At 35.1% G+C, this 12,500-nt stretch overlaps 1 protein-coding gene across 1 annotated transcript; it reads left to right on the top strand.

Moving 5' to 3' along the window:
• Positions 1-2,388: 2,388 nt before the first annotated feature.
• LOC119568546 (zinc finger protein 235-like) lies at positions 2,389-4,935 on the top strand. Its single transcript, XM_037917086.1, has 5 exons — positions 2,389-2,414; positions 2,707-2,922; positions 3,127-3,280; positions 4,156-4,206; positions 4,813-4,935. Exons 1-5 carry the CDS (start codon positions 2,389-2,391, stop codon positions 4,933-4,935), a joined length of 570 nt encoding a protein of 189 aa, XP_037773014.1.
• Positions 4,936-12,500: the final 7,565 nt, after the last annotated feature.

Genomic DNA, 12,500 nt, shown 5'->3' with positions numbered 1-12,500 from the left:
TATTATATATATATGTGTGTGTGTGTGGTGTGTGTGTGTGTGTGTGTGTTGTGTGTGTGTTGTGTACTATATATAAATATATATCATAATATATATAATACTAACTTATATATATATATATATATATATATATATAATATATAGATATATAGATAGATAGATATGTATTATGATATATATATAGATATATATATATATATATATATTATTATAGATTATACTATATCTATATACTTACTATATATATATTATATTTATATATATATATTATATATCATAGATTATATTATCTTTATATATGTGTATATATATTTATACATAAGTATATATGTTTATATACCTTTATAGATATATTTGTGTGAATAAATGTTTTAGGTGTGAAAATGTATGTATATATATTTATATATATATTTCTTATGACATAATCATATATATATAATATGTTCATATGAATGCAAAATATAGATATTTATTTATTTATATACATATGTATAAATAATATATATATTATGTATATAAAATATATCTTTATATTATATCCATATCTATACACACACACACACACACACACATAATATATATATATATATATATAATTATAATTTAACTTATATATATATATATATATATATTAATATATATACTATATATATAATATTATATTTATTTTTATTTTATATTATATTAATAATATTTTATTATTTTTATTTGATTTTGTTATTTAATATATGTATATTAAGTATAATAATATGCATTTATGTATATATATCTATATATGTGTATAGTTATGTATCTGTGTTTAAGATTTCTAATTTTAAAGCAGTCTGTCATTTTGGTTCTATTTTCCGTTCACAGGGTGATGATGAGTTTCCTCGGTGACAGGATGCCTTCCGTCCCACTCACGGGCAAAGAAATACTCGGCACAGGAGTCAGCGTCAAGGAAGAGCTAAGCGAAGATGTCACCGAAGATACATTCCTGGAAATAAAAGAAGGGGAACCACTTGATTTGGAGTGAAGCGAGAAATGAAGTGTTTAACGTGAATGTAATACATGAAAAAAATTTCCTTCATAATCCTCTTGATCTGAGACATGAATCACATGCAAAAGACTCATGTAACTTGGTTCAGGATTGTAATGACATGTCAAAAGTACCATTTACGGATAAGGACTGTGGGAAGACGTGTTCAAACGATGGGTTCAAATGATGTACGAGATAGACGAAGGGGGAAACACAACTAATAGTTGAAACCACAAGTAAATGTTTTGCATGTGAGGTGTGTGGCAAAAATTTTTCTCAAAGACACATCAAAAATTCACATGGGGGTCCCACAAAAAAGAAGCCCTATAAAGGGGGATATGCAATAAGACTCTCTCCAAAAAGCATCTAGAAAAGCACGTTGACGTACAACTGAGGGAAGCCATACAACTGTGTATTGCAGCAAGGCCCTTTCCATATGATCTAGTTTTTTTTATTATGAAATGAAAACGAGGAAAACCATTAGCTGTGAAATTTACAAAAAGGGTTTTCACGAAGCATAAATTTTTTAAGTTTTATACAAAGAAAAGTCATAAGCGTGCACTTGCATTAAGACATTTTCTAAAGAAAGACTTGTAAAAAGCAAATTAGACACCTAGAAAAAAAAACCATACATCGTGAATTTGCAGCAATACCTTTTTCACGAAAAAAAAAACTGGTGGGGCACTGGAAAACTACAAAGGAGAACCCCCAAGCTGCAAGATTTTATAAGGCCTTTTTTTAAGAGAAGTAATCTTTAAGCAAATGAGTACATACAAAAGAGAAGCCATATAGTCGAGATTTGCAACAAGCATTTCATGGAAAAGTTAGTCTGTAAGGCACATGAAACACAACTAAAGTAGAACCAGTAAGTTGTGAATTTGTGTCAAGATTTCTCAAGGAAATCAATTAGCATTCACTATGAGAGTACCAACGAGAAGCCATAAAATGTGAGATTGTAACAAGACACTTTTGCAAAGCTATCTAGCGCGTCATAGGAGACTTTCAACAGAGGGAGAAGCCATACAACTGTGAGATTCCTTAGAATCAGTTTTTTTTACATGAAATAATCGTTAGAAAGCACATAGTGTACTACAAAAGTATGAAGCCATAGCTGTGAGATTTGCAACAAAGGCATTCTCATTTATAAAATGTTCTAGAGATTCATATAGAGACCATAGAAAGGAGAAGCATACAGCTGTGAAATTGCACAATACCTTCTCACGAAAAAAAATCTGTGAGGCACATGAGACACTACAAGGAGAAGCCATATAGCTGCAAGATTTGCATAAGGCCTTTTCTAGAGAAGTAATCTTGTAACACATATGTAGTACATACAAAAGAGAAGCCATATAGCTGCGAGATTTGCAACAATGCATTCTCATGGAAAGTTAGTCTGGTAAGGCAAATGAGAACACACACAAAGGAGAAGCCATACAGCTGTGAGATTTGTAACAAATTTTTTTCACAGAAATATTGTCTAGAAAGTCACATGAGAGTACATACAAAAGAGAAGCCATATTGCTGTGAGATTTGTAACAAGGCCTTCTCATATAAAGATAGTCTAGAGATTCATATGAGAAGACATAGAAAGGAGGAGACATACAGCTGTGAAATTTGCAATAAAGCCTTCTATGTGAAAAGTCATGTAGTAAGGCATATGAGAGTGCATAAAAAGAGAAACCATACAGCTGTGAGATTTGCAATAAAGAATTCTCAAAAAAATACAACCTAGTAATCCACATGAGAGTACACACAAAAGAGAAGCCACACAGTTGCAGCATTTGCAATAAAGCCTTCTCATCAAGAAGTAGTCAAGTAAACCACATGAGAGTTCATACACAGGAGAAACCATATAACTGTGACATTTGCAATAAGGCATTCTATGTGAAAAGTCATGTAGTTAGGCATATGAGAGTGCATACAAAAGAGAAATCATACAGCTGTGAAATTTGCAATAAAGATTTCTCAGAAAAATATAATCTAGTAATCCACATGAGAGTACACACAAAAGAGAAGCCATACAGCTGTGAGATTTGCAATAAGGCCTTCTCATACAGAGATAGTCAGGTAAAGCACATGAGAGTACATACACAGGAGAAACCATATAGCTGTGAGATTTGCAATAAAGACTTCTCAGCTGAGTCTAGCCAAAGAAAACATATGAGAGTATATATGAAGGAGAAGCCATACAGCTGTGAGTTTTGCAATAAGGGTTTCTCACAGAAAGCTGGCCTAGTGAAACACATAAGAGTACATACAAAGGTGAAGCCATACTGCTGTGAGATTTGTAATAAGGCCTTTGCTTTGAAAAGTGGTTTAGTAAATCACATGAGAGTACATACAAAGGATAAGCCATAAGCCAGATGCTTCTTAGATATTAAAAGTTACCTTTTTCTGATTTGTGCTGTATATGTTATTCTTAATATGTAGTTTTGTCAAGTTTGATCAAGTTTTACTCGATATGACTTGTGTTTTTAGTCTTCATAGACTTTTTATCCACATGCACTGCCATCACTGACTGGGGGTGATTAGAAAGATGGCCACGAATGTCCATAGTCTTCAAAGAAGATGCTTCTCCCCGTCATCAATAAAGTTACAGATGTGAAAGTCGTTGGCTGATTTATACACGAGTGTTCTGACTTCTAGCATGATTTTAGACCAAAATTACAGGAGGAAACTTCTTGTATTTTATATATAGTAGTATATATATATATATATATATATATATATATATATATATATATATATATATATATATATGTTTGTTTGTTTTTTCGATATATCGAGTCCACATGCAAAAACACACACTTATATTTGCATCTGCGTGTATATTTATCTGTGTATATGTCTGAAATATATTAGTTGACAATTGTAGTTTTTTTAATACCATGAGAAAGAATTCAGGATAAATTATTGTTAGCATCTTTAAAAAGGCATAAATGAAAAAGAATATATGCACCACTAGATATATATTTGAAGCGTTGCATTACATCTACAGAAATACATATGTAATTCTAGTTCAGAAATAATCAAAATGCATTAAATGCCTTTGTTGCATGTGAAGTTATCCATTTTCATTCATACCTCATATGTCTATTACAATGAACACTATAAATTAATATCCTTACATTCCATAGATAATGGTCATCAGCATGTGTGAGGATTTGGCTGTGTGGTTTTTAACTAATGTAATATACATTTTATATGGATATTTTCATATAATTATATTACATTCTTATACATATTTATACTCTCACACACACATACATGTTATACTATACATGTTACATATAATATATATATATAATATATATATATATAATATATATAATATATATATAATATACACACTATCACACATATACACACATACACACATCCACACACACACACACACACACACTCACAAATACACTCACACACACTAAAACACACATCAACAACACACACACCCACACCACATATATAATATATATTTTAATTATATATTATATATATATATATTAAAAATATATATATATATATATATATATATACATATATAAAAATATATAACATACACATAAATGTACACTCGGTTGTCACAAAATCTATCCATGGTTTCCATTCCTTTTGTCTGATTTTTTATTATTATTACTATAACTGTTATTATAAATACCCTTTTTTATTATTGTTGTTATTATCTACACATAAATCATTCATTATTCATGTATTGTTCTTTCTCTCTGAGCCCACAAGCGATAAACCATTTGAATTCATGTAAGCCAAGCTTCCATCTCAGTTCCTTGTGTTAGTCTGAGAGGAACACAGAAGAACATCCAGCTTTCATGTCCTTGTATACGTGTCTGAGTGTCTGTATATGCATAAAAGGCAAAATCCCAAATGCTGATCCTTGCTTAATCATGTTTGCTATCTAAGAGCACATGATTGGAAGCTGCTGAAAAATCTATTAGTTTTGTTAGTCATTAGGTCGGGGGTGTCCAGCCTTTATGTTCATCTGTACCCCTTAGGCTGTTTTGTAGAATCCTTTGTACCTTAAAAATTAAAGGAAAACTCAATGAAACAGATATTTATATATCATTTTATTATGAACATGGCACAGACTGCATTAGAATCTTAACCCCTTGGATCTGGTTGTTTCACAAGGAAATGTTTTGTGTGTGTGTATGTATATAATATATATATATATATATATATATATATATATATATATATATATATATATATATATATATATATATATATAGTCAAATGTACATAACTGTATATCATATAAATACATTACTGCAGATTACCAAACAGGTTTATGCTTTGCAAAACGCAAATACTAATTCTTCCAAGACCTTACCTTATGAATAGCGACCTCATTCATTCTCAACACAGCTTACCTTCCAGCCCCTGCCAGACTACACATGCCTTTCCCTTTAAACTCTCAAATAAATTAAATTAATAATCTAAACACACAGTGGGCATGGCTTCGCATATCCGCTATACCTTCGGCACTGAGATAACCAAGTAAACACATATATCCAAAGAGAAGAAGGAGGAGGAGAAGAGAAGAGGAGGAGGAGGAGGAGAAAAAGAAGAATATATATTGAATATGTATCTAAACAAATATACAAATATATAAATATATTTAATTACATATATACATAGATATGTGTGTTTGTACATATATATATATATATATATATATTATATTATATATAATATATATATATATATAATATATATATATGGTATATGTATATATGTATATATATATATATATATATATATATATAATATATTATATATATATATATATTCTATGTAATAATATTAGTATGTATATATTTACATATAATATATATATATATATATTTGTTCATAGTATGAGAATGTGTACAATGTATATGTATATGTATTTAATTATATATATATATATTATAATATCTATATTCATGATATATATATATATAATAATATTTTTTTTTTTTTTTTTTTTTTTTTTTTTTTTTTTTTTTTTTTTTGGCAATTTTTTTTTTTTTTTTTTTGCATATAATATAGATATATATATATATATATATATATATATATATATATATATAATAATCTATTATTATATAATATATCTATATAATATATATGTATAGTATCTAATTATATATATCTGAAATATATATGCATCTATATGAATTATATATTACAATACAGATATACTTATGTATAAATATATATGGGTATCTATACACACACACACAACACACCATAATATATATATATATATATAAATATATATAATTATAATTATAATATATATATATATTATATAAATATCTATAATTCATATATATAACTAATATATACAATATAAGACATACATATGTATAAATATCTATAATGTGATAAATCTATACACATATACATACATAAATAATATAAATATATGATAATATATATGGATATAATTTATAAGTATTTTTCCGTGGTTTCTTTGGTTGGTTCTTTATTTGAATTAACCACAGTTCTTTTATGGTATCCTCGGTGATAAGATCATCTCGGGGCGATATTAAATACGATATTGCAACTTTTCATAGTTATAATTCCTCCAAAAATGTACAATTCACACAAAATACAAGATAAAATAAAACTTCGTGATTGCAGTAGTAGTCGTGAAATATTCGGTGGAACGGAGTGAAGGTTTCCAGCCCTAGATTCAGGCACCTGAGTATATTCCGTCTAAAGGAGCACTGGTGGCGTGGCTGCAGCTATCAAAATGTGCCCAGTTAATGTGTTCAGGTGTTGGAGCTCGGAATAGAGTGGCAAAAACCATAGAAATGGCAACCACCGACCATGGTTGACATGAGGCCTTTTGGTGGACTCGAAAGCTGCCGTCCGAACGGTGGAGGTGAACCAAATGAACCTTACACGTCATCCGCACACCAAACACACACGCATAATAAAAAATAGTGAAACGATCACTAAAGAACACCCTTACAAAGCCCCCGCAATTCAAATTAAATCGCAAGATTTCCGCGAAAAGTGGGGTTTTCACTCAACTTAAATTATCATTAATATAACGTAGGTTGTTAGTAAACAAGAACAAAACTTTATACAGAACATCTGCTGAGTATGTCAGCTCCCACATTTTCTTGGCCTTTTATATATTCTATTGTGAATGAATGTGACTGAAGGGCGAGTGACCAGCGCATAATCCGACCGTTGCTGTTTTTCATGTTTTTAATATACTTTAATGGCTGTTGATCAGTTGCAGAATAATTCGCGTCCATACAAATAACAATAGAATTTTTCGATCGCCCAAACGATCGCCAAACTTTCTTGTTCAATGACAGCGTAACGAGTCTCCCGATCTTTAAGTTTTCTACTTGCGTAGGCGATGGGCATGAGGACGCCATCGACACTTTGCAACAAGACGGCCCCGAGGCCAGTATCACTCGCGTCAGTGCGAAGATAGAAAGTCTTACTGTAGTCGGGCAAAGTTAGAATAGGGGCATTCATCAAGAGATCTTTTAAATTTCGTTAATCCTGTCAACGAGGCTAGGGGTCAGATTCAGTTTATTAGGACTAAATTTCTTTAACAAAGCATTCAGGGGATATGCGAGGTTTGCCAGATTCGGAATGAACTTCGGTAGAACGAGAGAGTTCCGAGAAAGCTGCGTAACTGCTTCTTCGTCTCCGGTAAAGGCATGTTCTTAATGGCACTAACTTTATCAGGAAGTGTACTTAATCCCTTATCACTAAGATTAAATCCTAGATATTTTATGCTAGGATAAGCAAAATAACATTTACTTGGCCCGGCGGTTAACCCGTGCTCGCGTAAACGCTCCAAAACTTTCCTCAAATGCAAAAGATGATCAGAAAATGTCTGACTATGTATAACCAAGTTGTCAAAATAACAATTAACATTGTTTAGACCAGCAGTTACCTTACGCATCAGTCTAATGAAAGTAGCGCACGCCGTACGTAAACCGAATGGTAATTTTCTAAACTGCATAAGGCCATACTTCTGTGTAGCAAACGCGGTGTACTGCTTCGCCTTATCACTCAGAGGAATTTGCCAGTAACCCTTACAGAGATCAATTTCCGTAAAGTATGAATCTCCACGAAACTACCCAACGCTTCTTCCATGGTCGGCATCGGCTCAGCGTCAAAGAGGCTTATGTCATTAGAGACCTGAAATCTACACAAAAGCGCCACGAGTTGTCGGCCTTCTTCACCAGTACTACAGGTGAACAATAAGCAGAGGTTGACGGTTCATTACTCGCAATTCCCTCATCCTTTCCACTTCCTCGTCAAAAGCGTTACGTAAATGATATGGAATAGGATAAGGCTTCGTATGAACGGGAACCTCTGTAGTCAAATGAATATCATGAACTACTGTACTGGTCATGCCTGGTTTATCGACAAATACGTCAAGAAAATCAGCGATTAGAGGTTTAGCTCTGAGGTTTGTTCATTTGAGAGTTCAGAGTTAAAATTAAATTCGTTTACCAGGATTATACAATTCGGGTATATCACATACGCCATTAGCGTTCTTATCTATGGGATCAGAAGCATCTACCACGCAAGCTTGGCACACCTGAGAGTGAGAAATGCCATTTTCGCGTCTTTCATATTTCTTCAGCATGTTCACATGATAAAGCCTTATTTTCCCTTTTATTTTTAATTCATAGTCTACCCATTTTCATGCTTGCGTACAACAGAATAGGGACCCTTCCACTGAACAGTTAGTTTGTTATGCGAAGTTGGCAACAGCACAAGTACTTCATCCCCTTCTTTTAACGTTCGAGCTCTAGCTTTCCTGTCGAAGTACGTCTTGTACATTCTGCTATTCACGTCTGCATGAGCGGATGCTAGTTGAGCCGATTGTTCTAATCTAGATCTCAGATCTAATACATATTGATAGGTACTCTTAACCTCCCCATCAATATCTTTAGTCCATAAATTATGCAGAATTGATAAAGGGCCACGTACCTTACGGCCGTACAGCAACTCAAACGGACTAAATTTTAGCGTATCGTGAGGAATCTCGCGATACGCAAACAAGACGGATGGGATGTAACGATCCAGTCATGTGGTCGTTCGCTGCAGAGCTTTCAACATAGCTTTTAGCACTGCGTGAAACCGTTCGACGGTACCATTACAACACGCGTGATACGGACTGGTGTATAATGCTTAATAGAAAGTAGTGGGTTGATCTCTGCCATCAAATCAGACTTAAATTGTGTACCACGATCAGAAAGAATCTCTTTCGGTATTCCTACACGAGCGAAAATGGTTAACAACGCTTCAGCAACAGTTACCGAGTCGATATTTCTCAGAGGAACTGCCTCAGGAAATCTGGTGGCCATGTCAATCAAGGTCAACATATACTTGTGGCCTCGGCTCGAGGGCGGGAGATCGGCCCGACGATATCAATCGCTACTCGGGAAAACGGCTCGCTTATGACTGGCATCTGAACCATGGGCGCCTTTCTGATCTTGCCCTTAGGGACGGTTTTCTGGCAAGCATGACAAGAGCGACAGTAGCGTTTGATCTCTGCGCCTGCTCCTGGCCAAAAGAATTTATGGAATACCTTTTCTGCAGTCTTTCGATGAGAGAAATGACCTGCCAAAGGGGAATCGTGAGCCATAGACAAAATTATTGGAATAAATTTACGGGGCACAACCAATTGTTCTCTCCGATTTCGTGTTCGTGTTTGCTCTTTACGCAAATACGGTAAATCAACCCATTTACTCGTTCGAATTTACCGAACGACTTTTAACAGTGGACAATAGCTTTAATTCTTTCCTTAGAACGAATGTGTTCTAAGAAAACGGCAAGAGGACTGAGCATCCATGAAGTCTTGCCTTAGAGACGTTCTCAAATTTGAAGCTGGGAACAATTAGTTTGTCAGGACCGACATTTTCCTTCGCTTTGGCGGCCCGCGTCGCAACAGCATTAATTTCGCTCCTCTGAGGAGTTTTGGCTGCTTTCGTGTTCGGAATGTTCACGCTCGACGCCTTGACCCCGGCAACATACCTATGAGGACATCCGTGAACTTTATCGGCGCAACCACGACGTCAAACACCCATTCAGGAATTTACTCCTAATCAGACAACGTGCGGTGGGGAATTCGCGCCGCTCCCCCAGATAGTCAGACAGCGCAACCACCTCTCCTCGCTTAACCGAGGCGGGCACGAGCGATTCCTTCACTATAACTGACGAGCAACCGAATCAAAAAGTACATTCACTGGCTTGCCATTTAAGGATCCATCACACGTAATACCGTGATCGTAATTTACATTAGCCTTAAATGCAGCATTTACTTTCTGAGAAGTCTTGGGTTTCGCGAATTTAAGTTCGGGGCAAGAAGGACGTATGTGACCCACTTTGGAACAGTGGTGACAAATCACATCCTTAAGGGAACATTCGTATCTTCTTATAAGCAGATTCATCTTTAACAGGTGTTTTATGACCTCTACCAGCTCTATGGGCGCAACGATACCTATCTGCTGTTTGAGCCATTTCCACTGTACTTGCGAACGTCCGTTCTTTGAGAAAGATGCGAAGGTCAAGAGGGCAATTACTCAACAGCTGGTCTTGTATCAAAAAGTCAAACAACGAGTTGTATTCCCTTTCGACACTACTCATGATTAACCAGTGATCTAAATACTGGGTCATTCTCGTAATTAACTGAACGTAAGTCTCAGTATCACCAACTTTGCTTTCTTTGAACTTTTTACGGTATGAGTCAGCGTCACGTTATACCCTTCAACACGCGTCTTTTAACTGACTGTAATCCTTCAAAATGTCGTCTGCCAAACTTACGTAAATTTGCAAGGCCTTACCTCCCAAGAGTGAGCCAAGGTAAATATGATAATCATTAGAATTCCATCCTTGCAAAGCAGCTAATTTCTCAAATCTACGCAAATAATCATCAATATCATCATTACCATCAGTGAATAGAGGGATTCTTAATTTAGGGTAATGATCACGACTGTCATTGAGTGAAAGGTTCTCGGGTCTCACGCGAGCAAGGGCCAGCTCGTGGGCACGCTGCTTCTCGGCCTCGTTCGCTTCATATTCGCGCTGTCTTTCCCTCTCCTGAACTTCTAACTCTTCGCGTTTCAGATCTCGCTCCTTTTGTCTCTCCTCTCGTTTCTCCCTTTGCTTTCTTCTCTTTCGTTTGTTCTTTGTATCTAACTTCCTCTTTTAAAACTAAAGCATTTATGTCCGCGGCAGAAAGACCTGCTTCCTTAGCACACTTAACTAGTTCTACTAAGTTCAGCGACATGATATAAATATAAAAAGATTCACCTAATGATATGATTTTGATATACAAGAGATGAACGTGTTTATCACGCTATCAAAAATACGAAATCAACGATTCTAAAAGAAAACGTAGAACATAAAAAAGACTAAGCACACACTTAGAATTAAGTTCCGTTTCAAACGACTTGATGCGAGCGAAACAGCTTAAAGAAACGGGCAACAGACTATCGCACAACAACGGTAGTCTAACTCAGCGCAAAAACATCGTTAACAGCATGGTAGGCTTACGCACAGGTGTACAATGTACAAGGCCATCACAGTTAAGATAAACGTAGTTATCTAAAAACTACCACAGGGGTACACCACAGTCGTCACTGACTGATCTCCCTAAATACAGCGAGGTAAAATAGACTCACCTAACTGAGCACTCGCGACCGATGCACGTCGGTAAACGGTGAAAAGGAGGCACGATCGGACTAGATTGACTCTTAACCCTATCGCGTATGACGTAGTGTTCCGTATGTAAAATACAACTCGCAGCGCGAGTCGTCACACTCCTTCACCAAAAAAAAATACCACAAACACCATTCCTCCATTTGGTTCTCCGCATCACCATTCTATGGTTGGCCACTCCTCCGGGTTCCACATTACATTCTGTGAGCGTAAAGAAAGTACATAAGTAAATATAAATAACAAGCCCTGAGTAATCTATAAGAGGATCCTACTCACTGCGCCAGATTGTCCGTGGTTTCTTTGGTTGGTTCTTATTTGCAATTAACCACAGGTTCTTTTATGGTTATCCTCTGGGATATAGATCATCTCGGGGCATATTAATACGATATTGCACTTTCATAGTTATATTCCTCAAAAATGTACAATTCACACAAATACAAGATAAAAAAAAAACTCGTGATTGCAGTAGTTGTCGGTGAAATGTCGTGGAACGGAGTGAAGGTTTCCAGCCTTAGATTCAGGCACCTGGAGTATATTCGTCCTAAAGGAGCCACTGGTGGAGCGGGCTGCAGCTATCAAAATGTAGCCCAGTTCTAATGTGTTAGGTTGGAGCTGCAATAGAGTGAAACAAGAATAACCCATCCGACACTGGTTCATTGAGCTTTTACTCAAGTCTCCAACGTGAGTGAACAAAGAACCTTACATTGCATACCAAAATCAACCATAGAATGGCAACCATCCGAACCTTTACATAGTTACTCAACCGGGAATA

This window comes from Penaeus monodon, chromosome 44, assembly GCF_015228065.2.
Source record: "Penaeus monodon isolate SGIC_2016 chromosome 44, NSTDA_Pmon_1, whole genome shotgun sequence".
In the NCBI taxonomy this organism is placed as follows: Eukaryota; Metazoa; Arthropoda; class Malacostraca; order Decapoda; family Penaeidae; genus Penaeus; species Penaeus monodon.
Note: the sequence above shows the minus strand (reverse complement) of the source record. Positions and strands in the feature narration are given on the sequence as shown.

Coding starts and splice junctions, on each gene's coding strand:
- LOC119568546 (XM_037917086.1), top strand. CDS start 2,389: ATGCATTCTCATGGAAAGTTAGTCTG. Junction 3,281..4,155: donor ACATAAGAGTACATACAAAG/GTGAAGCCATAC, acceptor TACATTCCATAG/ATAATGGTCATCAGCATGTG. Junction 4,207..4,812: donor CTGTGTGGTTTTTAACTAAT/GTAATATACATT, acceptor TCCTTGTGTTAG/TCTGAGAGGAACACAGAAGA.